Source organism: Patagioenas fasciata, chromosome 7 (assembly GCF_037038585.1).
Source record: "Patagioenas fasciata isolate bPatFas1 chromosome 7, bPatFas1.hap1, whole genome shotgun sequence".
Lineage (NCBI taxonomy): Eukaryota > Metazoa > Chordata > Aves > Columbiformes > Columbidae > Patagioenas > Patagioenas fasciata.
In genome coordinates, this window is record NC_092526.1 from 10,429,847 (window position 1) to 10,456,584 (window position 26,738).

General features: G+C 44.0%; 1 protein-coding gene across 1 annotated transcript in view; it reads left to right on the forward strand.

Annotated features, from left to right (window-relative positions):
- The first annotated feature begins 2,179 nt into the window (after positions 1-2,179).
- Positions 2,180-26,738, forward strand: part of ESYT3 (extended synaptotagmin 3) — a 30,870-nt gene continuing 6,311 nt past the window's right edge. The window contains exons 1-15 of the mRNA XM_065841530.2: positions 2,180-2,545; positions 8,458-8,499; positions 9,613-9,747; positions 10,297-10,373; positions 15,813-15,879; positions 16,505-16,594; positions 17,668-17,723; positions 20,429-20,549; positions 21,518-21,691; positions 22,212-22,294; positions 22,741-22,789; positions 23,443-23,532; positions 24,392-24,454; positions 24,560-24,628; positions 25,788-25,853. Coding sequence (XP_065697602.1) covers positions 2,261-2,545; positions 8,458-8,499; positions 9,613-9,747; positions 10,297-10,373; positions 15,813-15,879; positions 16,505-16,594; positions 17,668-17,723; positions 20,429-20,549; positions 21,518-21,691; positions 22,212-22,294; positions 22,741-22,789; positions 23,443-23,532; positions 24,392-24,454; positions 24,560-24,628; positions 25,788-25,853 — 1,467 coding nt within the window. The 5' untranslated portion in view covers positions 2,180-2,260. The remainder of the gene's footprint in view (positions 2,546-8,457; positions 8,500-9,612; positions 9,748-10,296; positions 10,374-15,812; positions 15,880-16,504; positions 16,595-17,667; positions 17,724-20,428; positions 20,550-21,517; positions 21,692-22,211; positions 22,295-22,740; positions 22,790-23,442; positions 23,533-24,391; positions 24,455-24,559; positions 24,629-25,787; positions 25,854-26,738) is intronic.

Genomic DNA, 26,738 nt, shown 5'->3' on the forward strand with positions numbered 1-26,738 from the left:
GTTTTACGAAGCTTTAAATGGCAGTGGGAAAAAATAAAGCCTCAGCCTCAGCCTTCGGTCACGGAACAAAACCAGGTGTGCTTTTGCATGTAAACATATCGCCTGATATATGTAATTGTGCAAACAAACCATTGAGTGGTTTTTAATGTATTATATCAAGATACTCCTTCAGCTGTTAAATGTATCAGTTTCTGGTCTTTCTTCCCAGCTTTACAAGCAGAAATGCCCTCTGGGGTCAGCCCGCTGTTGCACTTGCTGTCAGTGGTGACAGGAGTGGCTGTTTAGGGAGAGAGCACGAGCCCAGTCATTTTCTGAAGTCCTTTCCTCCCAGCCTCCTCAGTACCCACAATTGTTGCATCCAGGCTGTCGGGGTCTACATTTAGGGGACTTGTTTATGAATTTATCTAATCCCTTTTCGGACCCGCTGATACCGTCTGCAGTGCAGCCTCCTCCAAGTTCCATAGGTTTACTTCCCACTGTGTAAAGAAGTACTTCCTTAAGTGTGTTTTATAATGATTTATCTTTGCAACACCCCCAGAAGAAGAGCATATTCATCCTCATTTGACAGAAGGGAAATATTAGAGGGTTTGTTCCCAAAAGGACCCGTTAACAGTAGATGTCTCATGCCTGCGTTTGTCTAACATGAGGCATTTGAGGCTTGATTTTTTCAGATGCCTGAACAAATTTCTATCCCAGATCAGTCATGCGCAATGATTAACATACAAATGAGGATCACTTGCAGTATTGTTTGATTTATTGACTGACCCATAATTAAATACCAATTCCATGGCAAAATGGAGGCCAAACCTAGTTCTCCCCAGTCATGATCGACTGCCTTTTCATGGATGTTTGTGTCTGCCTCATCGTTTGCTATCTTGTGCAGCCAATATCAAAAAAAGGCCACAATAAAAGCTGGCATCATTCACTGATGTTCCAGACTTATCCACTGAACAAAGAATAGCATTTGCCTGATCCAGGGAAAACAGCAGTGGAAAACACAGTGTAGAACCATACAGTTATAGCCTGTCTCTTAAGGCAGATATAGGCAGAAAGGTATAGATTAATATTGCTGGGAATAAAAATGCATCTCAAAAAGTGTCTTATGGTCCCCAAACAATACTGCATTCCCTAATGCCTAATTCTCAGTATTTCAAAATCTGAACGCACACAATATCCCCATCAAAATCAAAAGAGGAGGAGAAAAAAGTACACTTATTCTTCTAAGCAGCAAGTGTCCAGAACAAATGAGTTGTTTCTGCCCCATATCCTTATATATTAGGCAAGAACAAGTCTGGTGAGGAGCAGTTGAGGGAACTGGGGCTGTTTAACCTGGAGAAAAGGAGGCTGAGAGGAGACCTTATCACTGTCTACAACCACCTGAAAGGAGGTTGTAGCATGGAGGGGGTTGGTCTCTTCTCCCAAGTAACAAGTGATAGGACAAGAGGAAATGGCCTCAAGTTGTGCCAGGGAAGGTTCATATTTGATATTAGGAAACATTTCATCATGGGAAAGGTTGTGAAGCACTGGAACAGGCTGCCCAGGAAGGTGTTTGAGTCACCATCTCTGGAGGTGTTTAGAAGGTGTATAGATGAGGTTCTTTATGGATATGGTTTAGTGCCAGAGTTAAGTTATGGTTGGAGTTGATGATTTTGATGGTCGCTTCCAACAAAAATGATTCTGTGATTCTAAGCAGCAAGTAATCATGGTGGGATCTGGTCAGGTCCACTGAAAGAAATAGAGCACAGAAACGGCAGGAGCCAGCCGGGCCCTCGGGGCAGCCTCCTTTGCAGGGGTGGGTGATCCCACATCTCACAGCCTGAAGCAGAGCAACCCTGGGCAGGTGGGAGCGATCCCTTTTCAGCAGCTGCTCATCAGCTGGTCCCCACCCTGCCGTGTGTGCCATGAGTTCCCTTGCTCTCACACCATCCCCTCACCAGCAGGCTACCGGTAACACTGCTGCCAGGTGACCCTCGGGGAAGCCGGGAGGGCTGCCTGCCCCTTGCGTGCGAGCGCCGGGGCACCGCAGCCCGGCCCGAGGCGCTGCCCTCGGTGGCCGCTCGCCGCTGCTGCTGCTGCTGCCTCGCTGGGGGGCGCCACAGCGCGGGGGGCGGGGCGGGCCCGGGCGGGTGTCCCGGCGTTGCGGGGCGCGTCTCGTCTCGTCTCGCCTCCCGCCGGGCGGAGGCGGCAGCCGCTGCGCTGCGGGACGGAGCACTCGGCAGGGGCGACCCCTCGGAGTCGAGGGGGGGCTCCGGCGCACAACATGAATCCCACGGCTGCCTCTCGCCCCGCCGCCCGGCGGTCGGGCGCTCTGCCGCGGCTGCTGCTCTCGTCCGCCGCACGGGCGCTGCTGTGGCTCGGTCCCGTGTACCTGGCGGGGTACCTGGGGCTGAGCGGCAGCTGGGTGCTGCTGGGGCTGGCGCTGTGGCTGTGCTGGGGACACAACCGGCAGTGGAAGCGCGACCGGCTGGCTGCCGCCTTCGCGCTGCTGGAGGACGAGCGGGAGGCGGTGTGCCGGGGCCTGGCCGCCCGGCACCTGCCGGCTTGGGTGAGTGAGGACCGGGGGACACAGGTGCGCTGTGCCCGCCCGCCGCCGCGCTTCCCCCGCGGCAGCGGCGGGCGCCCCTGGGAACGGGGACGGTGCAGACGGGGCTGGGGAGCGCCGGGTGGTGCGGCTGGAGTGGGACAGAGAGCGGCCGAAGGGCCAAAGAAAAGAGTTGGCGGTGATGCCTTGGACCGGTAATAACGTCTCTGATTTTGAAGTCTTGCTCAGTAAAGTGAGGACCAGACTGGAAGTTGTTTTAGTCCAGGAAATGTGCATGTCGCAGTAACCATGCTTATAAAATAGACTGCTGTATCCCCCAAGAAATCTTCTTTCAAATATGTGCTGTTGCACTGCAGCTATTTTGGTGTAGAGAATGCTTATTTTAGACTTTCTCATCCAGAAAGTTTTCTCAAAAAAAAAAAAAAACCAAACAAAAAAACCCCAACCCAAACAAACCTGTAAACATTCTTTGCCTGCTAAAACCGAAGTGTTTAACTTTAAAGACCTATCTCTTGATGGCACATTTTATTCTGCATCTTCTGGTTATTTGTTGTGTAGCCTTGGTTGGTTAATGTAAAGGATTATGAGGGGTTGTTTTTCTTCACTGTCATTTGCTTAGCATTTAAAAACACGTCAGGAACTGGTAGGGAAATACTCTTCTTGTAAGAAAGAGAATATCAAAGAGCTCTATTTGTAAGGAGTGTTGCATGGAAACATTTATAGTCAGCAAACTGTTTTATATAGCCTGCAGCACTTGGCTCTCCATAATTCTGTGGGAAATAAAGGCACTCGGCACCTCTGCGAAGCGAGGCCAGGGTCTCCTAGCAGAGCTGGTGCAGCTCCCTGCGCGTGTTCCCTCCTGCCAGGCACAGAAGTCTGTCTCTGAATGAGGTTTCTGCTTGTTTTTATTGACGGAGCATTGAAAACAACTCAGAGCATTAATGAGTGTGGCGTTTTCAGCTCTTTCCCTGATGCTGTGAGCATAGTGTTGTGTTTTATCCTCAAGTGCCCTCAGTCTTCGTAACTAGAGATTGAGTCTCTTGCTCATAGCTGAAAAATCAGAATCACCCCTCTGCAATACACACAAATGCAATCTCAGAAGTTCTGGGGTTTTGTGATTGAAAGTGTCAGGCTTCATTAGCACATGGGCAGGCGGTGGATGGAAGGGGTTATTGGTTGCCCTGTACTTGGCATTCACAAGGCCACACCAAGAGCGCTGTGTCCCCCAAGTGCAGGAGAAGATTTGACAAATTAGGAGATTCTGGCAGAGCCCACTGAGGTGGGCAAGGGCTGGAGCACGTAAGGAGAGGCCGATGGAGCTGGGACTGTTCGCCCTCCTTCAGGAGACCCTTAAGGGATCTCAGCGCTGTTGCCCGCTGCCTGGCGCATCTTCACAGAGAAGCTGGAATCAGATTCTCTACAGAGGCCTCGCTCCCAACTTGTGAATTCCTGGAGCTGGCTGCTGGAAGGCTGTATGTAGGACCTAAGGATAAAGAGGCTGCACTGTGTGCTTTTAGTTTTAGCTTTTATCCACATTGCCACTTATCTTTCTTTCATTTTCTCTGTTGGTAATTTTTGTTCTTCATCAGTTGGTGTTTGCTTTCACACTGTACTTGATGGTTTTGTAACTTCTCAGTTTTAATTTTACTTCTATCCCCTTCTTCAATTCGATCTTTTCCTTCTCTCGTGTGTCAGTCTTGGAGGCTGATTCTCACCTGCTCTCTCTTCAGTTTATTTTCCGTGGTGTCACCCTTTTTTATCTTTCATTTTTGCCTTTCAGTATTCATGAGCCTTCAATTGAAACAGCTATAAAAATGTCCCATGTGTTCTTCTCTCCTGACATGCTGAGATAGGGGTAGGAGTACAATTCAGGCTAGGGGGGAAGCATGGGTTGGATTTGCAGTGTTGTAACTCTAGAAAAGGTTCTGGAGGTGTGAAACAATGGCATCATCTTAGAGGACTGGTAGATAGTTGTCTCTTCACATACCCTGAGGAGGATCCGACCAGTGAAGAGTTAAGACCACTCCTTGGTTGCACTAGTTGGTTAAAAACCGTTCTCCCCAAGAGCAGCGCAGTGGCTCCTTCAAATCTGGCTCAGGCTCCACTCAGTCCTGATATCAGCTGTTAGGAGATGTAATTCCATTGCAGCCCTTCCTTTAGAAGGGATGCTGGGAGGGTTTCCCTCATCTACTTCACCATCTGTTTCAGGGAATTTGCAGGGTTATTTTGCAGCAGCAGTTTCTTGGCTGAAACCAGCCAGTGAGTTTGGAATAGAGGCATTCCTGTTCTAGACAGCTTATGTGGGCAGGCTGTGCTTCCTTTTCCTGAGGCTGGAAACCTGCTCATGTTGAGCAGAGTCAGATCTGTGTCTCAGGGAGGTGAGACCTTCTGACTTCAGCCTGTGCAGCCTTCAGCCTGACTTGTGTGGAACCAGTCAGTGGCTGGAGAAGAGGTACCTGGGATTCCATCTTTGCTGTGGCTCGTGGCGGTGACCTCTCCATGTTGCTTTTGAAGGTGTTAGCAGGTTGCAGGTGAGAACATCCAAGTATGCTGGGTTTCTTCCTGATGTTGTTACTTTTACCAAGAGAAATTCATATTACTGGGTACAGGAAAGTCCTTTTAAAAAAACCTGGCCTGTTAATTCCTTGTTAATGCAAAACACTTGTTTAGACCTTCTTTCCCCCCCCCCCCGCCCCGGCACAGGGAGCTAAAAAAACCTGTCCCTTAAAACCCAAAACAACAAACCTGTACAAAACTCCAAACAAACAAAAACCCCCTTGATGCATTGATTCCTGTGTTGTATTTGAACAGAATGACACTGTTGTACCAGATATGGGTTTTGCTCTTGCTATGAACGTTGATGTGATCTGCTCCAGGGCAAGGTGGAGCCGTGCAGAAACTTATACGTTTACTTTACTTGCTAGTAATTGTCCCTTACCTGGTGTTTTTTTTTTCTTCAAAGCTCTTTTCAAATGCTAAGCAATTTTTTCAGCATTCCTAAAATATTTGCAAGAAGTGTGCCTGCTTTTGTAGATGGGGAAAACTGATTTTGATAGTGTGACTTGCCCAAGGCTACAGGATTAAATCTTATTCTGAGATAGTGTTAATTTTGGCAACTCTTGGTGGCTGGTTTTGAGTTTTTGTTACCTGTGCTGTACTGATGACAACTTGAGGACAAGTCCTCGCTCCCAGGGCTTTCACCAATAACAAGGGTCAGAAGTAAGTCTTGAAGTCCAGAGCACATGGTTAAAAAGTATGGAACTGCAGATGATTGGGTTTTTTTTCCGAGAAGTATTAGGAAACAGTAAGTTCTGGGAGTAAGCTGGTGGGTCAAGAAGAGAGCTTGGTGGTGTCACTGGGCCGAACTAGAGCAGAGCTCATCTTCTGCTACTGGGACATGCACGTTATGGGTATACCCTGTGGGCAGGACCTTGTGTCTTACTAGTCAGTGAATAATCTAGACACACTTGAATTGTGTCTTCTGCAGAATTGCTCATTGAATACATACCATTGAGTGCAGCTGACCTTTGGTATTGTGAACCTACTGAAATTTGGTGGCCTTTTATAATAGGTAGAAAGCTGTTTTTCACCAGAGACATGCAGTCGACCAATTTCTGTGGTGTTTGCCTTTGTGAGAACCCTGTTGTGGTAGCCAAGGAGTTCCTGGTGATCTTCGGTACCTTTGAGCTACAGCAGTGATATTAATATTTCTTACATCTGTCAAAGGAAACTGAGGCACAGAGTGTCTAGGTAGGAGCTGTGTTGCAGACATATAAATGAGAGGTTGTCAAGCGGGATGGAAATGTACCACCAGTGGCTGTTAATCCTATCACAGCAATCTGAGGTGTGACAGTCATATGCGATTCATTGCGGTTGCTTTTGGAGTTTGCCATGGGCTGTCCGGTTTGGGTGCCTGTGGCTCAAACAATTAATTTTATTTTCCTTTTTTGTAAGGTGGGTCTAGCTGCCACCCCCTTCTCACAGCTTTTGCCTGTTTCCTGATGCTCCCATGTGCTGTTCCAGCTCTCCTTGGCCACCAGCTTGCTTCTTGGACGACTCTTGCTGTTGCATCTCTAGCAGCTTTGGCTCGAGTGAATAATCCCAGCCAACTTTGGTGGTTTATATTGTGCTACATTTCTCCCCTTAACATTGGTGGATCTCGCACATGTGCTGCGTTTCTGATTGGGATGTGGCAACCTAACTGTTGCCCCTGAGCCCTGGTCTATCCATTCTTTTGGGTCACATCCCTCTCCTTGCTGTGATATCTTTTGAAGAATGGCTCACCAAGCTACTTCCATCCCTGCTCTACCCTGTCTGTGACTGATCTGGGGCTGTGGAACAAGTGCTGCAGGACACTGGCACTTGGCAGTTGTGTTGGAGCAGGGAACCAGCTGCCTTTGGGCTACCCAGGGTTTATGTGTCCTGCTAGAGGACCTTTTGGTGAAACATGAAAGGCTGGCAGGTGAAATGGAGGTCTCCAGATTCACATAATACGCCTTACTGTAAAATGTCAGCAGCTGTTTATCAGTATTATTTGTCCCTCCTGGTGCTGTGTTCTCACTTTGTCATGCAAATAGAGCTGGGTTGGCTGATATTTCAGTGAACTTGCATCATCTTATTCAATCAAAAAGTTGCTGCTTAGAGCATCAAAAGAAATTGCTTATAAAGAATATGGTAATATCAATTTGGATTTTTTAATGTAATAATTGAAGATAATTTGAAGCATTATCTGAGCAAGGGAAATGGGCTCTGAAACAATACATGAAGCTAGAATAAAAATCAAACTGCTGTCTGTTCCATCTGAACATCTCTGGGCACCTCTCTGAAAGCTGCAGACTTAAACAGCAAGCCTTTGACTGAGGAGTGTAATTCGCAGCTCTTGTATAAGGAGGTAATATATTGTCCTACCCAATTACTATTATCAGCCTAGATGATAGCTGAAGGAGTCCCTTTGTATTCAGGTGCTCTTATGAGGCTGAGCAGGGCCCGAGTGTCCATTCTGAGAAGCTGCAGCACTGTCCTTCCCCTCTGCAATAACCTACTACCAGCTTGTAGCACCAGCTGAAAATACCACATCTGTAGGTCTTTAGTGTGTGGTTGTAGTAAGGGGAGTGTGGCTCTTCACTCAACAGCTTCTGGGTGAGGGCTGAGAGATCAGTTATGTGAGAGTGGACTCATATCCGACTGTCCTGATGGTGATTAATCAACCATCACTTCAGGGAACTGGAGGGGTTTCATAATGGACAGATGGACTTCTTGTTGGCATTTGATGTGTCCAACTTGAAAACACGAGTGACTGCTTCATTTTAATTTGTCCATAGCATCGTAAGCTCTGAGAGGTTAAAACACTGGACTGTTACCCATGGTAGTGTATGCTGATAGGCTTGAACTCTTACAGTGCTGCTTTTCCCTGAAGCCATTGGCACTGTGTATTAGTGGAGAAATGCTACTGAAACCAATAAATGGAGTTTCCCAAGCAGGTTCTTGTTTTCCGAAGTGTGGTGTCCTGGTTGATGTGAGCCAGTACAGGATAAAGGTCCTGCACAGCTCGTGATCTAAAGGGAAGCAGGTTCTCGTGGCTTCCCAAGTCATGACCGAGAGGAGGATGAGAAATCTAATGCTACTTTACATCACCAACAGGATATGACACTTGCTTTAATAATATAAATGTGCCCAGAGGCATACGGGTACATCTGTGCACGTGTGTTCTTTTGTCTTTTACTGTTTTTTACTACTTTATTTGCTTTTATGATTTTTTTGAGGAAGCAGTAAATTATAAAGGATGTATGTATGAGGGCAGAGGGATCTCAGCTTACTCTAACACCTGTTCTAGGCACAGTGTTACCTTTTGCATGTGTTGCAGTATGCCAAAACGGATGGCATGTGGCACTCACTTTATTTTTCTTTGCATCCAGGTTCACTTCCCTGACGTTGAACGAGTGGAGTGGCTGAACAAGGTGAGGAGCTTTAACCCCAGCTTCTGAGGCCATCTGCTCTGAGCCGCATCGCAGCACAAACTCTGCGGCCAAGTCTGAGAAAGTTACCAAGTCACTACAATATGTCTCAATCCTATCAGAGTCTGTACTTAAGTCTTGATGCCATTTAAGTATAAAGTTGCCACTGAGGTTTTGGTGAGAGCCAGATGTGTGCCTGGTTGATACAGGTTTGATGAATTTGACCACAATGGTTCATTCTGAGATTAAAAAAAAAGGCGAGTGTGTTTGTATTTGTGTATATATGTAGAAGTATATATATGTGTATGCCTGTGTATATACATACATGTGTATGTGTTATTATTATTTTAGCAAAAGTAGTGGCATCTCCCCTTACCAGAGAGGTGCTCCCCTCAGCAGGTGTAGTCAAGCTCTCACTGGAGCTGGACTCTATGGAATTCAAAGTAAAACAGCTGAACTTGCAAATTAGCATCCAGGTTTTCTTTTTAGCAAACTTTCTTTTTGGTGTAAAAGCTCGTCTCTCTCTAAATAAACCTGACTCCAGGGAACTTTGTCACACTTTAGAGTAATTATGGACAATTTTGCTTTAGAGACTTTAACCCTGGGCTTTGCTGGCTCAGCTTCTGTGGTTAGAATCAGTCAATAGAATCACAGAATCATTTTGGTTGGAGGAGCCCCTTAAGATCATTCTATCCAACCATAATCGAGCTCTAACACTAAACTATGTCGCCTAGAGCCTCATCTACACATCTTTTCAACATCTCCAGGGATGGTGACTCCACCACTTCCCTGGGCAGCCTGTTCCAATGCCTGACAACCCTTTCCATGAAGAATTTTTTCCTAATATCCAATCTAAACCTCCCATCATGCAACTTGAGGCCATTTCCTCTCATGCTGTGCTGCTGAAAACTCACCTTTCAGTTCCTAAAACAGATTTTCTTTCTGAGAAACTGAGATGGATCCTTCCATAAGGATGACTTAAGTGCCCAAATGTGACTTGGTATTTTAAAAGGACAAACATTAATAGCCAGATATTCTGTAATGTGTGTCTGTTTCTCCGCAAATGTATATTACACAAAGAATCATCAGTGTGTTTCTGCTTTTGCTGTTCTTTAGGTCCTCGTACAGGCTTGGCCATACTTTGGGACAATCATGGAAAAAACATTTAAAGAAGTTCTTGAGCCAAAAATCAGAGCAAAGAATGTACATCTGAAAACATGCACCTTTACCAAGATCCACTTTGGCGAGAAGGTAGTGTGAATCTTTTCAGAAAAGACTGAACTGCAAGTGTTGCAAAAGTTCAGATACACTGGGAGCCTGATGTTCAGCTCTTTAATTGCTCTGAGTGTTTAACAAAATGGTATTGCCACAACACTGCTGCCTCCTTTGTTTCCTCCTCATCTTGACTTGAGTGCCTTCACTGTGAATCAAAGAGGTGTCTCATATGGGAAACACATGTATCCCTTCTCATCAGCTGTCAGTATCATGGGACTGGAGATAGAAAAAGGGGCATGATCCACTTTTCATTCTGTTATACCCATGACAGGACTTAATCAGTGCTTCCTAAGCTTTGCAGCATGAACTACTTGCAAACACCCTTGTGCGTGAGGACTGCCAAGGATGTTCACACTACCTCTTTAAGGGAAAAACTTGTGTGATTGACTCCTACTTTGCATGCGGTTGTGCAGAGTCTTTAATGAATGCTTCTGTACTCAAATTGATTGAAGTGAGTAGGACTTTTCACTTGGGCTTAACTTGAAAGGTATTAATTATGTCATATCGTGTTTGTCTTTATTTCAGTGCCCTAGAATCAACGGAATAAAAGCCTACACCAAAGAAATTGATAGAAGACGAGTTATCCTAGACCTGCAGATATGGTAACATTGCGTCGTTGATTATGTAGATTGTTCTTAACTTGGGGCCCATTTGACACCTGCATGTGAGTTGTCATGCTGGACTGGACATGTGTTCCACTAAGATCAGCATGAAGGGGAGCAGTCGTTATCTTATATCAGCCTAGAATGGTATGAGATAATCTGTCCCCCAGCTGGATGTCCTTAATACTTACAGAGGTGAGATATTGTGCATCAACCTTTAAGTCAGAAAGCAGTGTTACCTGCACAGGTCTAGGTGTTACCTGCTCTGGCCCATCATTGCCATGTGTGTAGGAATGTGTCCCCTGCCTTTGCCATTCATGGCAGTAAGAACCCAGATTTTGCAATTGTATTTCCTGCTCTGACAGCTCTCAGGCATGGAGGTGATTGGTCTGTCTTGCTCCACTGTGGCTCCTCTTCAATCTAGCCTCTCCAGTTCTTCCAGAACTATTTGTGCTATATATTTTTTAATTCCTTCCCCTAGATGAAACCTCTTGTTTTACTCACTGTTTCTTCCATGTGCCACCCAACAGGTTTGCTTTTTTTGATTACAGCTGTTCTCTGAGCAGAAAACTGCCTCTAGCTTTATTAACAACAACAGAATTAGATAAAACATTTGCTATCTCCCAGGCTGTTTTGAATGAGCTTGTGTGTTTTGTTAACATCAGAGCTGCTGCAGACCTAAACTCTCTCCTGGTTTAGCCTGGAGAATGGAATTACTCGGGGAATTACCACTTGCATGCTGCTATGTCCCTGTAAATTTAGTGGGTGACAGAGCTGCCTAATTTAAATGGTTTTTCTTCATGGCATTGCCAGAAAAAAATAGTGGGAAATTACGGAGTGTCTTGGCAACGGCACAGAGCTGCTCTGAACTGTGCCTGCTGCTTAATGTGGCAATGGCATGGCAACATCCCAGCCCTGGCAGAGCACCGCTGCTCCCTGCAAAGTGACATGTGTGATTTTCCACCAGAACACGTCCTGCTTTAGTGCTGTCAGTGAAGTGCTCTTTGTAATAGCCAGACCAGTTTTAGGGCCTTTGGCACATCATTTGTGCTTTCCCCATTGAGATCGAGGGATCTGATGCCTTTAAGACTCTGCAGGAGGTTGCTGCTGTTCTCTGTTAAACTTCTCCAGGCAGCTTCTCCTACATATTCATTTTTGGTGTCTTTAACAATCCTCTGCAGAGGGATTCCCCCACCTCCTCATTCCTGTCCCTCTGGCAGTCCTATCAGCATCTCCAAACTGGCCAAACACTTCTGTTCCTCATCCTAATAGTAAATTAACCTGAACTGTCATCTGATAACCTAAATATTTTCTGTATTCACACAGGAGTGTTCAGACTACCTGGTCTCTCTGATGGGGGTCTCTTCTCCTGGGCTATGTTAAGGATCCAGCTTCTCTGATGTTAATAAATTAAGTTTATGTGAGGAAGCTGGGTGTTGTGCATTGTAGAGTGTCTGCAGGAGGCAGTGTATTACTTCCAGGAATGAGGAGAAGCACATCTATGAACAATGGTGTTATTTACATGCTTTTTTTCTGGATTACCAAAGGAACTTTCTTTTTTAAATTTTCTTTAATCAAAGAAATGGGCAATCTTCGATTTTCCAGAGTGCGGCAAACCCCTGTAACCAAATAGACTCTCTTAGGTATGTGAACAGCAGCGAGTGTCTGCACCAGTGCAGCTGGGGTTGGGAGAAGAGCTGGTTAGAGGAGATGGACTTGAGCTGCTGCCCTTGGCGGTGCCTCTTGGTCACAGCGTGCCAGCGAGGCTTCAGTGGCTGGACCTGTCCCCAGAGCTGTGTCCTGGCGTCACAGCTCTGGAGAAGAGGGACGTGCTGTGGGTGCAGTGTGGTGCCCTCTGCAATGCCAGAACCACAGTGGTTGGCTTCCCTCTCTTGGGTTAGGTTTCGGAGAAGCGTAGCTATGTTCCAGTGGACATTAAAGGATTAATGTGTCTGCATGTTATGAACATGACTCCTTTGCCTCGGTGCTTCCTAGCTGTAATTTTGTGGGTGTTCCCTTGCTGGGGAACCCACGTGAGCGTGGCCTGGTGGCTGGTTCACTGATGCACACATTGCTGGCTGGGGAGGCTGCAGCGGGAAGGCTGAGCAGCCACTTCAGGCCGGGTGGGCGGCTCTCCTGCCTTGGCAGCGGCTCTGCTCCGCTCCGAGTTACCCTCTGCGTTAGGCAGTGCCAGTATCCAGAAGTCTCAGCATGTTCTGTAAATGCTTCATGCTTTCAGTCTCACAGCAGCACAGGAGGGATTTTTTTTTTCCTCCAGTTTTATGAAGGAGGCAACTAGGAAGCCCAGAGTCTCTGATTTGGCCAGAGAAAAACACAGGAAAAGGACAGGAGTAGAAAAAAACCCTTTCTCTCTTAGCCTTCTTCTGTGATCTGTATGGAATCATTTGTGTAGTTTTAATAGTCCCTTGTAGGCATATGGTACAACAAATGTTTTTTTTAATTGGTTTGTGCTTCTGATCTCCATAATATGATGTGGCACTGAACAGTGGTTCAAGTCTGTGCCATGTGAAGAGCTCCCCTTCCTCTGTGTTAGTTTTGCATCATTTCCGTGGGAAGTGTGAAAAATAGCACTTAGTGGTCCCTCGCTTGGATGGGCAGTAACTGTCAGCAGAACCAGTGATACAGTAGATCTGGTATTGCATGAAATCACCGAAAGGAACTTGAGAAGCTGCTTTAATTAAATCTATTAACAACAACTTACATGTCCATACCATCAGAGCATTGGAAATGGTTTTGTAGATCACTATCTAATTACAGTCCTGACTGTCCCACCTGAAAGGACTATTACTTGAGTTTTTGACAGGAAAACCAAGGTTCAGAGCTGACTTATGAGGCACAGAGATCCTTTAGCAAGGGCAGGGAAGGAGACCGTAGGTCTCCTTTCAAAATCTTTTGCTTGGTCCCTGAGATGATGTAAATTGAGTTGTATAAATTTTGTCACGGCTTATAGGACCGAGCAGAAACGTTGAGATCATCACTGCTTACCCTCAGGTCTTCTGTACAAACAAAGTTTGTCATTTATCTGTCTGAGGATCGTGGTGTCTGTGTTCTTCTCATCTGTCCACTTCCCTGCACAAATATACCTGCTCTACAGCTTTTACATGATACATAAGAAAGTACTGGGGTTCTTGTAGTGGCTAAACGAAATAAGAGATCCCTGCCCCAAATCTGAAATACAGGATCCCAGCTGGAAATGAACTGGCCATACCCAAACAGTTTGCCCTGGATCCAAGTCATGAATCTGTCCCCTGAGCACAGGGAACTGACAGTTGCATTCTACAAATGAATTAATGTCAAAGCACTCCAGAAATATTCTCCAGAAATGCATTTTTTCAAAATGGGAACATTTCAAGAGCAGCCACTTGACCACCTACAGCTGCTATTCCTCTTACTAATTCTGCAATTGCCTGAGCTGCTATGTAGCCATATAATAATTGGCTGTAATTGCCAGAGTTTCGAAGTATTTGAAGGCACTATTACCTCCCAGAGAATATCTAGTAATCCAGTTGCTTCCTATTTTGTTAATCCAATTTAGTACTCATAATAACTTTTCACAGGAAGTGTTCTGAATTTTCATTTCCATGCTCTTCTGTGGCATTTACAGTACATGAGATGTCACAGAAGAATAGTGTAATAATTAATATGTATACATTAATAAAAAAAATATGCATGTCCTGCAGTTTGCTCTTAAAAGAGAATCTCTGGAGTTCCTAACTGGCAAATTTTCAACTCTGGAAAGACAGTCTGGTTGGAATTGATGATCCTGATGATCTCTTCCAACTGAAACGATTCTGTGATTCTATAGAAGGGGTGAAGACTCCTCTGACATCCACACTTTTAAACACAATTGCATGTATTGAGGTGTTACTGGAGAAAAGAGACATCTAGGAGTGAGTGAGGGAGAGTTTTGGACTGTGCAGGAAGGCATAAAAGTTATACATTGAAATACCACAACTATTATTTGTTGTGTTGGACACTGGCAACAGCTGAATTAAATCCTCTTGGATTAATTACTGCAAACTGAGGAACTAATTTTGGCTTCTCATTCAGGCTTTTATTGTGACAAAGCTCTATTACCACCTGGTGTAATGAGATGTAAGATAATGTCAAAATTGTAGAACTTAATAAACGTAAAAATAAGTTTGTTTAATTATGTAACTAGTTTATAAGGAAGATTATGTAAATTTTGGCATGGCCTCTGAGGTAAGTTATTTAAGAAATCAGAATGCTTTGACATTAAAGGCTTTAATTTGTGTGTTATGTGCTTTTTAAATTCTGCTAAGTGACGCTGTAAACAAATATTCAAGAAATTTACTTGTAAAAATGGAGATGAAGTCACAGGGTTACACATTTTTGGCAGGTTTATTTGGGAGGAGGCATCTGTCTATGTGCAAATTGCAGTGTGAATTAGTGGCAACTGCAGCACTATTTGCCCATATACCTGTGGTCAGAGCAAAAATCTTGTTCTTTTCCTTTGATTACGGGGGGGGAATTACACACGCAGGCAGCAAGCACAGCACATTGACTGTGCTGCGGTACCTTTACACCTCGCTTTACGTGCAGGGTGTGTGTGTGTCTGCAGCCAGAAACAGCTCTTCTCAGAGCACCGAAAGGGAACCTGGTAGCTCCCATCAATTGCTTTCTGCCAGAGGCACCAACAAATCTGCTAGGTCCTGCTCCCAGAGGAGTGGCTATTGGTTTTTGCATAAGGTGATGTTTGTACTTTTATTAAAGTCTAAGGTGATTTCCAAATTGTGGAAGTACCGCACTTGGCATTCATTTTATTTAAAGCCTGATGTTCTCCATGGCAACTGACCAAAATCTGATCTGAGTTGTGCTCTTTTAATTCAGCCTCAAGGAAACCAGGTTATTTAGTGATGAATTTGTCCTTCAAATGGGCTTTTGGGTTGTGGGCAGGTGTGGTCTATGGACTTTTGGGTTGTGGGCAAGGGGGAGGACCCCATATATGATGGTAGGATGGCTCTGCATCAGCTTGGGAGCTGGGTCACCAGGTTGTGCAGTGTGATCAGGCCTTTGGCAAAGAGAGGAGCAAGAGGGCACTTGGCTGGTGTCCTCTTGGTACTATGAATTTTGAATGCACCTGTTGATGCTCTCCTTGGAGCAAGTTTGCCTCAGCCAACTGCCAGTCTGAAGAACAGAGAAGAAACCTTGACATACAGATGTCACTTGACATTTTGCAGGTAGATCAATATCCCAGCTGACTGCAGAGTTTCTCTTGTGAAGACCTGACCATTGCTCAATGTGCTCAGATTCCCCTTTTCAGTTGCTTTAAAATATCTCTCTGCCTGTTGGGTCACATTGTCAGTCATTACACTAATTTCATTTATACTCTGTACAGCCCAAAATTTCGCAGTGGACTATTGCAAACTGTGGAATAACACGAGAATTTTCTTTCAGTTATGTAGGGGACTGTGAGATTCACATGGACATATCGAAATTTAATCTCGGAGTGAAAGGCATACAGGTGAGTGGGGTGCCAACGTTGTCTGTTTGAGGCTGTGTGTGGTGGGAGGTAGCGTGTCCCGGTGGGGAGGTCATGGTACTTAAGTGGGAAACCACCAACTAGCAGGCTTGGAATGCTTGGCTTTGCCTCCTTGTGTTTTGGCTGGGGAAATGATGCCTTCCCTGGAAAGCACCTAAACACCATTTTTAAGCTTCTTAGTGTGACTCTTAAACAGGGTCAGCACTAGATCATTGAGCTCATATAGGCCAGCTTCTGCCACTGGCGTTCAAGGGAACTGCAGGGTGGTAAAGAATTTCAAAAGAGCCAGTTCTGTCGGGGTATTCATAAACTGGTTTAGATTAGACCAACAACCTGCTCATACAATGTTGATAACTAATAGGCAGATCACTCCATTGTACAGCTGTTGGGGTTGCAGGGAGATTCCACCAATGCAGAAGACACTGCCTGATACCAATAGCAATGGTTTGGAGGAGGGAGTTATTGTTTAATAAGTTTAATAATTTTTAGTTAAATTATTTCAAGTAGGATTTTTGAAATTATCTCCATCACTGAGAAGCTCACAGTTCTGAAGTTGCATCCTGAGAGTACCTTCAGACCCGTTTTCCTTGGTCTATTCTGTTTGCAGTTGTATGGGACACTGCGGGTGATACTGGAACCTCTTCTAACCGATGCCCCTTTTATTGGAGCAGTGACCTTGTTTTTTATGCAGAAACCGGTGAGTCAATAGCAAATTGCACTCTGCAGCCTTCTTGGAACTTGGTCTGTCTTAATGCCTGGGTAGGTCTTCAGTGAGTGACACAAGCTGTCCATCACCAGTAACCCAGACTGTGTGATTGTGAATGCCTCACAGTGTGGGTGTTTGAATAGCAAAATCCTGATTGTTCAATGCTCCTCTTGAACCTCAAGAGAATGGGATTGAATTTGTGCTATTCTCTTGTAGTAGTGCCTAGAAAGTTATTGCTTCACTGTAAGAATGGGAGGACTTTTTGATGGTGACAGCACAGCAGCCATTTCTTGGCCTTTGCTGCAAGATTCCTGGCAGGTGGATTTTCCCATTCATAGATATTTAAATGCAGTCATCTTGGAGACCATTCAGTCATGTTTGTGCTTTGAAAGCTTGCCTGTTTAAGGTCACATGCCTTGTAGTTGAATTGTGGTTTAATAAAATATGAGAAACCACCTAGTCTTGTAAGAACCAGTTATCTTAAAGCACACGGCTTTGCTTGCTTGTGGGTTATGTTCTGCTAAAGTTCATGGAAGTCATACATTTTTGATCTTGAATTAGGTGTTTTTGTGTTTAGATGTAGTAGCATTATTTTAGCACATGAAAAAAACCTTTTTATTTATTGTGTGAATAGACATACAGACTCCTGAAATCAGGCGGTGTTTGTAAATTCCCCTGCCTGAGGACACAGGCCAACCTGTGAGTGAAAGGAGGAGGAAATAACTTCAAAGGCAAGGCATAGCTGTCAGATTTACTGTGCATGACCCCAGGGCGTCAGCCGGTGGCCATTGCTAGGGGCTGAATGCTGTTTTCCCTTGTGCTTGCAGGGTAGGTCCCAGTAATACCCTCATTTCAGGTATGGCAGGTAAAATAGATAAGGGAATTGATACCAGGTGTTGGTTTTAATGTACAGATGCAGTCACTTACTTACTGGTGCAGGTTTTGCTTTTTTTTAAACAACTAGCTTTGTTTTAGAAGTATTTGCTTTCCTTTTAAAATCTGCATTTGTTCTGAAATAAATTTTAATGGTCCTGTATATTTTTTTCTCCCTGATCTTGTTGTAGCACTTGGAAATCAACTGGGCAGGCATGAGCAACCTCCTGGATGTCCCAGGGATTAAGTGAGTGTCCTGCTTCGCTTTCTTCTTCTGTAAAAAGCCTTTGGAAGTTGGGATGGTGTTCTTCAGTAATCATCAAAGCTATTCTCAAGAGCGTTGTGTAAAAGATGTGCTGATACTCATCCCATCATATCTGGCTGTGGAGTTTGCAAAACCTGAGGAGGGTGCTTTTTACATTCTGTCAAAATTGCTTTGATTGCGTCATTGTATTTGGGATTTAGGATGGAAATAGTAAATCCCCAAAACTACAATGGTCTGTAAACTAAAACCCAAGCCCTTCCGTTTCTCCTGTGCCAGTTACTTGCAAAGGCAGATGAGGTAGAGATAGGTGACTGGCATCTGTGCTTATGTTTATTTACCTTAAAGCAGACAATGGCAAGGTATGGTAGAGTTCCTGTCCCTCTGACAAACTGAAATACCATCCATGATAAAGAAAAATGCACCAGATTTATAAAGAGTTCTTATCTTTATGTGTAATCTACTCACCCTTTAGATTCTTCAGAAAACGTAGCTCTTCCTCAGTGCCTCTTGGGTTGATTTTGTACATAAAACTTGCACAGCAAGGATTAAAATCTTAGCAGTTTTCAGTACTATAAGTTTCAAACAGTTTCTCCAGACTGGAGATTTGCTTTTTCCTTATTCCTCAGTGTAAGGAGAAAATCTGTTACACAAGAACAAAATATATTTGGTTACTCAGCCATTGCCTTTCTCTCTTTAAATGCAAACACAGACACTTCTGCTCCCATCTCTCCCCAGCCCTGCAGCTCCTGGTTTGCAGACTCATAGGAAGTGGCTGGCTACTTTAGGTGCCAGTTTATGCATTAAAGGGCCTCTGAAGTCCTTTGATGTTGAGTGAGAGGAAGCTTTCTTTTTTTCTTAATGAGAGGCCTGACTGGCCTTTTGCCCTGAAGTTTGCCCTGAGAGCTCCAGTTTTTATCAGGGTAATTAATCTGTACTTTTCTAAAGTGGTTTCCTCAGTCTTTGCACAGAGAAGGTATGTAGGTGTTCCAACCTACAGCCTCTCATATCATTAAGTGCAAATTTGCTGTCCTAAATTTTCCCTCCCTGGTTCTCTCACAGGGATTTGAACACAGAAGCGCTCACTTATTCCTCAGCATTGCTCATTTAAGCCAGGAGCACAACATACCTGACCGTGACCAGGCTGAAGTGCAGGTCAAACAAGAGCTCTCCCTTTCAAATGAACCGGGCTTACCTAAGGGAGTGGAGAGACTGGATGCAGTTGTCTGTCCTCACTTACAAGCTGTGTTTAGTTGGGTGTACCCTGAGACTCGAGAGAAGGGGCAATTCTGTGACCTTCCTGTGGGGTTTTTTTGACAGGAAAGCAAACAGCCTGACCAAGGGCTTTCAGGCTCCTGGTTTTACATTTGGAGTAAGCGAGGACTTTCCCTCTGTGCGAATCCAACCTCATCTGGGAACTGGGTCTATTTTCTGGCACAGCCTTACCCTGAGAAAGCTGCCTTACAAGCACTAAATTTATCAAGAGGATGAAAGTCCTTCAGATGTTTGGTGCTCCTGGGTTTTCCTCTTAATATTGTCTTCTGCTCATGCTGAGTTGTAGTAGTATGTTGAAATCCTCTCATTAATCACCTGGGGAGTACCAGACATCTGTGAAAGCCATAAACTTGTTGCTCAGGAGAAACAGGTCAAATTATTTGCCCCTGCCATACAAATAGAACAATTCTAAAAAAAAAAAAATATATATATATATATATATGTATATATATAAATAAAACTGAAAATCTAAATATGTATAAGTTTTAATTTGACTGAAGAGTTCCCTAAACTCCAAGAGAGATGGTACCTTCAGTCATTGTGATCTCCAGTGTGCCAGAGGTCTAGTTACTTCAAAAAAGATTTTCCTTCTTAGTGCAAAATATGCCAAGATACAGAATCTCATATTTTGCTTGGTTTTCTTTAAAAAAAAAAAAAAAGCCAAACTTATTTTGTTTTGAATGTAGCTGGCTTCCCTTCCATTTTACAGTAAGGTCTCAGCATGTGGCCCAGAGCAGGCAGCAGTGTGTGCTGGGGCCGTGTTCTGAGTCTAGAAACAAATCACCTCCAGGTCTTGAGCCTCCTGTGAAACGCTGAAAATTCCAGATTCCCTTCTTTCCCTGTCTGTGTCAGCATTCCCAAGGAAACCGAGAAAGCGCATGAGTTCGTATGACTTATTTGGTATGTGACAGTTTCACTGTATGGTGTAAGCTCCCATTCATCATTTACAATCTGCTGGAACCGAATTCACATCCAGCCCCTGTAACCCTGGACTGGGACATCCCTGCATGCGAGTGGGCACTGCACTGTCTGCCACAAGGCAATGGTGATTACATGCAGAATGACAGGCAACAAGATGAAAGGGATATTGAGAGGCTGCACTGTGCTCATCTTCTGCTCTGCAGCAGCTCAAGTGGACACGAATTATTGACAGGAGACAGCCCAACCTTCCAGCGGGATCCACATCCATCCTTGGTGATTGGTTCTGGCATTAAACTGTCCTCTCCATTTCCTCTTGTTCTAAGCTAAATGTCACAGGCATGAGTTTCTTCTGCCCATGTGCAGCTGGGGAAAGGTAGGCACTATCACCCAGTTCACACTGCCTGTTTCTTGCACTGTGCCTCGTTTTTTTCATTCTAACTGGAAACTATGATCGATTGTAGAGATTTAAGTTGGTTTTTTCCTGCCACCTGCAGTGTAATGTCAGACTCGCTAATTCAAGACTTCATTGCTTCACGGCTGGTTCTACCAAATCGGATCACAGTGCCTCTCAAGAAGAACATGAACATTGCCCACTTGAGGTTCCCTATTCCACGTGTGAGTGTTTTGTTTGTTTGTTTGTTTTCCAGTGACAGTGTTAATCTATCTGAGTGCGCATTTGCCACGCTGTGGATGCATGCAAGCTTAGTGCCTCAGATTCCTGCATCAGCTGTTTCAGCCTGGATTGTAAGCTTTCTGTGGGTAATATTTCAGAAATATAAAAGCAGACATTGGATAGTTCATAATCTGGAGGGGTTCCTACCCTCTATACATGGCATAAGAATTCTGGCTAGATACTGAGCTCATTTACCAATTTAAACCTTTAGTCTCATTTGAGAATACCACAGATCTTCAGTTAGAGAAGATACGTGAGCAATGAGTGTCAGGCTGCTTAATTTTCTTTCTTACACTGTGAAGAACTGTAAATAGGAAGCTCAGAGGGTGGCATCTCTTTGTTACAGAAAAAAAAAAATCAGTTAAAAAAAAACCCAACAACAAATCTCCTAAACACCTGATATATCCAGATCTTCGATGTCCTTCATCTGTCAAATACCTAATAGACTTATTAATGAGGGTAAATATAAATGAATGACAGAGGGATGCTCCCTATTGCAAACTTGCATCACCAAATTGAATGGCCACCCTGCAATAAAATAAGAACCTGCGAATGGGTGCTTGGTTCTTCGTTCAATCAGTGGGAATTGACCTTTACACTGGATTTGACTGTGGCTGTAATCCTATGTATATGTTTCTCATCTAAAAATAAATTGCAGAATATCCCCTATACAATTACCTAGATTGGATTGTATATCTGTTTGAAGGGTTTTTTTTCCTCTGCATAAATGCTGGAAAAAGTGTTTCAATACAGCTGTCACTGGAAATATACTGCATCAAAATGCATGTCTTTGCAAACCTGTCATGATGACAACCCTTGCTGCCTGAAATAACTAGTTTTAGGAGGTAGCATATTATAATTATCCAAAGATCGCATTTTCATGGCCAATTTTCTATCTTATTTTATTCAGGGAGTAATAAGGGTTCATTTGCTAGAAGCTGAAAACCTTGTCCAGAAAGACAGTTTCCTTGGTGCCATCAGGGGGAAGTCTGACCCCTATGCTCTTCTTCGCCTTGGCACGGTGCAGTATCGAAGCAAGACAGTTTCCCGAGATCTTAATCCCATTTGGAACGAGACATTTGAGGTACTGAACCTTTTGATCTTTCCATCTATAGGATGCACAGTTGTTTACATCCCTGTGCTTGGAGGACCTTCTCATAGCTGACTGCGCTGGAGCAGGTGGACTTCCTTGTTACTTGATTGAGGCATTTCTGTCCCTTAAATAAGTTCAAATTTACATTGCAAACTTGTAATGTCATTCAGGTTGATCTGATTTACATATGTGGGTTTTTGGAGGAGGTGCAAAGCTTTAAATATCAATCAATGCAGCAGTCTGTGCAGCTATAGTCTGCTCTAGCACTGATTCTTCCCTGCTTATTAGGGATACCAGTTTGAGGGGTTTAACTTGTAATTCAAAAACATGCAAACTGGTTTTGAAAAATTTTCACTTCTAATCAATTGTGTTTGTTATGTGAGTAGCCACAAAACAGCAGGGAATGTCCTTCATGTGTTATATAGCTGTGAAGTGTCATGTTCTCGTCCTCAGCCTGAGCCTGTATGAACCTTTGCGAATGCTTTCTAATCAATACCTGTTTCTCCTCCAGTTTGTTGTCCATGAACTGCCTGGTCAGGACTTAGAAGTGGACTTGTACGATGAAGATCCAGATAAAGATGACTTCATGGGCAGGTAAACTAGCATGAAACTTGCTCAAGGTCCAGTAACCTCTGCAATGGGACACACAGATCGTTCATACCAGAAACTTAATATTGAAGGAAGCTATTCCCTTTGTCCAGATATTGATAGCAAGTTAGGAATTCCTAGTGCAACTAACTTGGAACAAGGTAAAGAATGGTCCCAGACTCCTGCAGGGCATCCTAGGAAGCCATTAGCAGGGATAATTACTACATGACTTGATATTTACTTGAAATTTATTTTAGTTCTGGAAGTATTTCAAGGGGGAGACTTTGGAAGTGCAAGTGCGTTCCAGCACACACGCACACAGGTAAACTGGAGAAGCTGTTATTTGGAACAGATTTGAGTGTGGACTTTTTTGGTGGTGGTTTCTTCTCCCACCAACACCTGTATGCTCTATGCCTAAATATATACTGAAATGTTTGGGTTTTGTCTTTCAGCTTGATTATAAACCTAGTGGATGTAATGAATGACAAAACTGTTGATGAGGTAAAGATCACATCTTATTTCTAAATGTGGTTGGTGGTGCTGGCTTACAGGTACTCAGCTGAGCTCTCCCTCTGCTGCTACGTTGCTTCTGTGTGCTTGAAGCTTCCTTGCACTCTTGCACTGTGGTATTTTCACAAAAAGAAAATGCCTTTACTCAGAAAACTTAAAGTAACCATTACAATATTGTTTCACAATCAAGCTGGCAACCTCAGACAGCCCTGAGGTTACACTGAGCTGACAGTGGGGTATCTTGTGTAGATATCTCGTGTCCTGTATGTACCAAATGTTTTTGCACAAGGCTACAGATAAAGTTTGGTGAAGCAGCCTGATAACTGAGGGAAGAAATGATCTGATCTTGCTGTGGTTCATCCTGCAACCCAGCACTCTGCAAACAATGCCAGGATGCCTGTCTTGTGCTGCTGCTGGCTGGAAATATCCATGTGCTTTGCATGTATATGGGTATCTTATTTTTGTTATTTCTGGCTTGTGTTTCTAAGTAGATGGACATGCTATAATCTAAATGTCAAAAATGCAAGCTAAGGGGCTCAGAGTACAATTCATATGGTCTATTGTACCTAAGTCTCAGACTGCAACTTACGTATATGTTATTCTGCCTCACGGTTCTCAAGTTACTTTTTGTTGTCTCCATTTAGTGGTTTCCCTTAAGTAAGACAACAAGTGGACACTTGCATTTAAAACTGGAGTGGCTTTCACTAGTAAGTGACCAAGAAAAGCTACATGAGGTGAGTATATTTGCTTAGAGGATTCAGATACTCTGATCCCTGTCCAGCGATCAGCAAAGGAGTGTGTAAAATTAGGAGCCTCAGGCAAACTCATGGGAGTTTATTTTTGTCTGACAAAGTTTTGATGCAGTTTCCCCCACTGCCAGAAGGGCGTTTGCTGCCCCAGGTCCCTTGGTAATTCAGGAGTGACTCAAATCTGGCAGCTCTTTTTGCTTGAATTAGCCAAGCTTTGTTTGACTCACTGCAAAGTGGCCTCTCACAGTTCCCTTCTTTGATAATTTTTCACTTTCCTCTTCAGCTAGGTCTGTGTAGGACCCGGTACTAGTTACAGACTAGTTACTAACCTGTACTAGTTACAGACACATATCCAGCACTGATGCTTGGTAGGGCCATGGTTCCAGATGGTGCCTGTCTTGTCCAGGAGAATTGCTTGGATAAAGCCCATCTCCCAAGGATGCTGTTTCTTCATAACCAAGCAAAAGCGTTTAAGTTCCACTGAACTGAATAAAATTGTTTCCAGCCTTTGTTCTGGTGGCACTGGATTCGTGATGTTGATGTATGTGGTTGAGCACAGTTTTAGGTGTTGTGCTGCTCTGGGGAATCCAACCAGTTCTGCAGGAGAGAGATTGAAGAGCATTAAGGCCAGTGAATTGGAAAGATTTACACCTCTTCATACTGGTCTACTTAAAACCGTCAGGCTGTGTTGGCTTGTGCTCCTCTAAATTGCAAGTTTTAGGAGAAGGGTGAAGAGCTGCTTAGCCTTCAGAAGCTGTCCTTTGAAGTTGTGTTGTGTTGTCCTTGACGGGTGATCATTCCTACCTTGTGTTTTGTTTTGTTTTATCTTTGCTGGCCTTCGCAGGATAAGAAGGGTCTGTCTACAGCTATTCTGATAGTCTACTTGGACAGTGCCTTCAACCTTCCAGTAAGTACAAACCACATGCAGGCAGCCTTCACTTGTAACCTTTTTTTTTTTTTTTTTTAAAGCTAACAAATTAATTGTTTTTTAAATACTCTTTTACTAATTCAGAAAAACCACTTTGAGTATTCGAATGGTGAATGTGGAGCAAAGAAGATCAAAAATAACAAGTACCTCAAGGTAAGATTTATATTCTTCTCCCATGCTTGCAAAACAACATTCTGGATTATGTGGTATCATAGCAACTGAGACAAGCTGTGGTTAAAAAGAAAGAATTTTGCCACTGTCAGAATCTAAGTGACCAGGGGTTCAAAATAGTGATTGACAACCCACCCCAGTGAAAGCCTAAGGGGTCCAAGGGGGAGTGCAGCACAGAAATATATGATTGTGTGAAGTTGTCTTTATTTTTATTTTGCACTTTGGACAAAGGGCTTCCAGACTCAGACCAAGTCCATGTTATCCTTTCTGCTGCCACAGGGGTTCTTTCCATGCTGAGCTGCTCCAGCTTGATCTCCCACATTAGGATGGGAAGAATATGCTTGTTTGTGGTAACCTTTCTGTCAATTGGAGACCTGGCCACCAGATTCCTTCCCCCTCAGTTTTAGAGGGATTCAGAAGCCGCTCTGTCATTTGTGCCTCTTCTTTTTGCTTCTGATGACTTTTTTCTCCAAATACTGCATTTTGCTACTGTGATGTAAACGGTGGGTGTAGGGAAGAATGTTTCTCCCTGTTTCCTTGAACAAGTTGCACACAATCACAGCTCTGATCAATGCATAAAGCTTCCCATTCTCTCTAAGTAACTCCCCTCCTAAATGGAATCTTTACAATTTAGATGAGTTATCCGCACTGTGATACGCATCACATTTGCTAATCCTTAATTCTGGACCTTTATCCACTTTGTATACTATGTTGTGCCAAGAGCGGTTCCTCAGCCTCAACTTCTGTAGCGTTAGTGCAGAGAAGCAGAGTGCAAGAGGCTCAGTATTACTGTTTCTGGAAAGGAATTGTTACTTGCTGCCGAAGAATCACTTCTAGCTGCTTTACAGCAAGTCCTGAGCCTTGGGAACCAATTCTGAGAGTCCTGTTTCATTGAGGGCTTCCCACCAAGCCTTCAGCTCTTTCCTCTGTTTCCTCCCAGCTTCTGACAAATTTTTAACTGCTCACCTATTGAAACCTAAATACATAAAACTTTGTCTTAAATGTGTACTCTTGATGGTAGAGAGTAAGACTGTGCTGTGTTATGATTGGAGTATTTCCTGTGTACTGCACTCTTCAGAGTGATATTGCTTCTTGTAAACTATAAATGTCTTTTTTCCTGCTTTCTTGTGTTAAATGGCAGAAGATGGAACGAGAACCTTCCTCCTTTGTCCTGCTCACAGTAGGAAACAAGACTCAGAAAAGCAAGGTGAGGCTGTTTGACTCTTCTGCTTTCCTTAAATACTTTCTGTTTTATGAGTGACTGTCTCCAAGTAGCCCCTAGGAAGGGCAGGACTAGTGAAGTTGGTGTGTAGAGCTGTGCAGGGTGTTTGCAAAAGATGGACCCAATTTCCACGTAATTTCAATTTGAAATTGGGTCCATCTTTTTGAAACGCCCTGTAGTTATGGTAAGAGCTACAGAGGCCAGGAGGTGAGGGTCAACCAGCACGTGGAAGCACTGTGTCACCGACTCGGGCTTTATTAGTGGCTGTCTGGTCAGCTGCTGTACACACGTGTGGTTTTGTGCTCATGGCCATGAAGTCATGTTGGTCAAGATATGCTATGAGGGTTGAAGAGGAAAAAATGAAAATCGTAGTTCTCCAATCTGGCTCATGCTTTCTCAGGGCAGAGTGTCATTTGCATCAGAGTGGCATTTATTCCCTCATCAGAGTCTCTCGGCTCCTGTGTTTCACAGTTTTACTGATGACTTATGTATTTTTTTCAAAACCTGGACAAGATGTATCCAGATTTCCTGCACTTCACTTTGAGTTCCTTTTTTCATTATTCAGTATTTACTTTTCCCTGATGAGTATGAGCAACAGCTGAGTTCTGCTCCCCCAGTAGCTGCCAAGTTTATTGCTCCACAGCTGAATACAGAACAGAGTGGCCCTATGTTCTTGTGGACTCCCAACAAATAGGAATGAATCCTATTGGCTACACATGAGCATATGGGACTGACACTTATTTTCCTTTGTTTCTTCCACCTTCTCCCTCCAGAAATTGGGTTCTGCTTGCAGCTTTACCCTTTTTGGCTTTCCCTTTTCTCCACCACATCACCTGCCTCTCCCAGGCTAGGTCAGACTTCCAGCTTTCC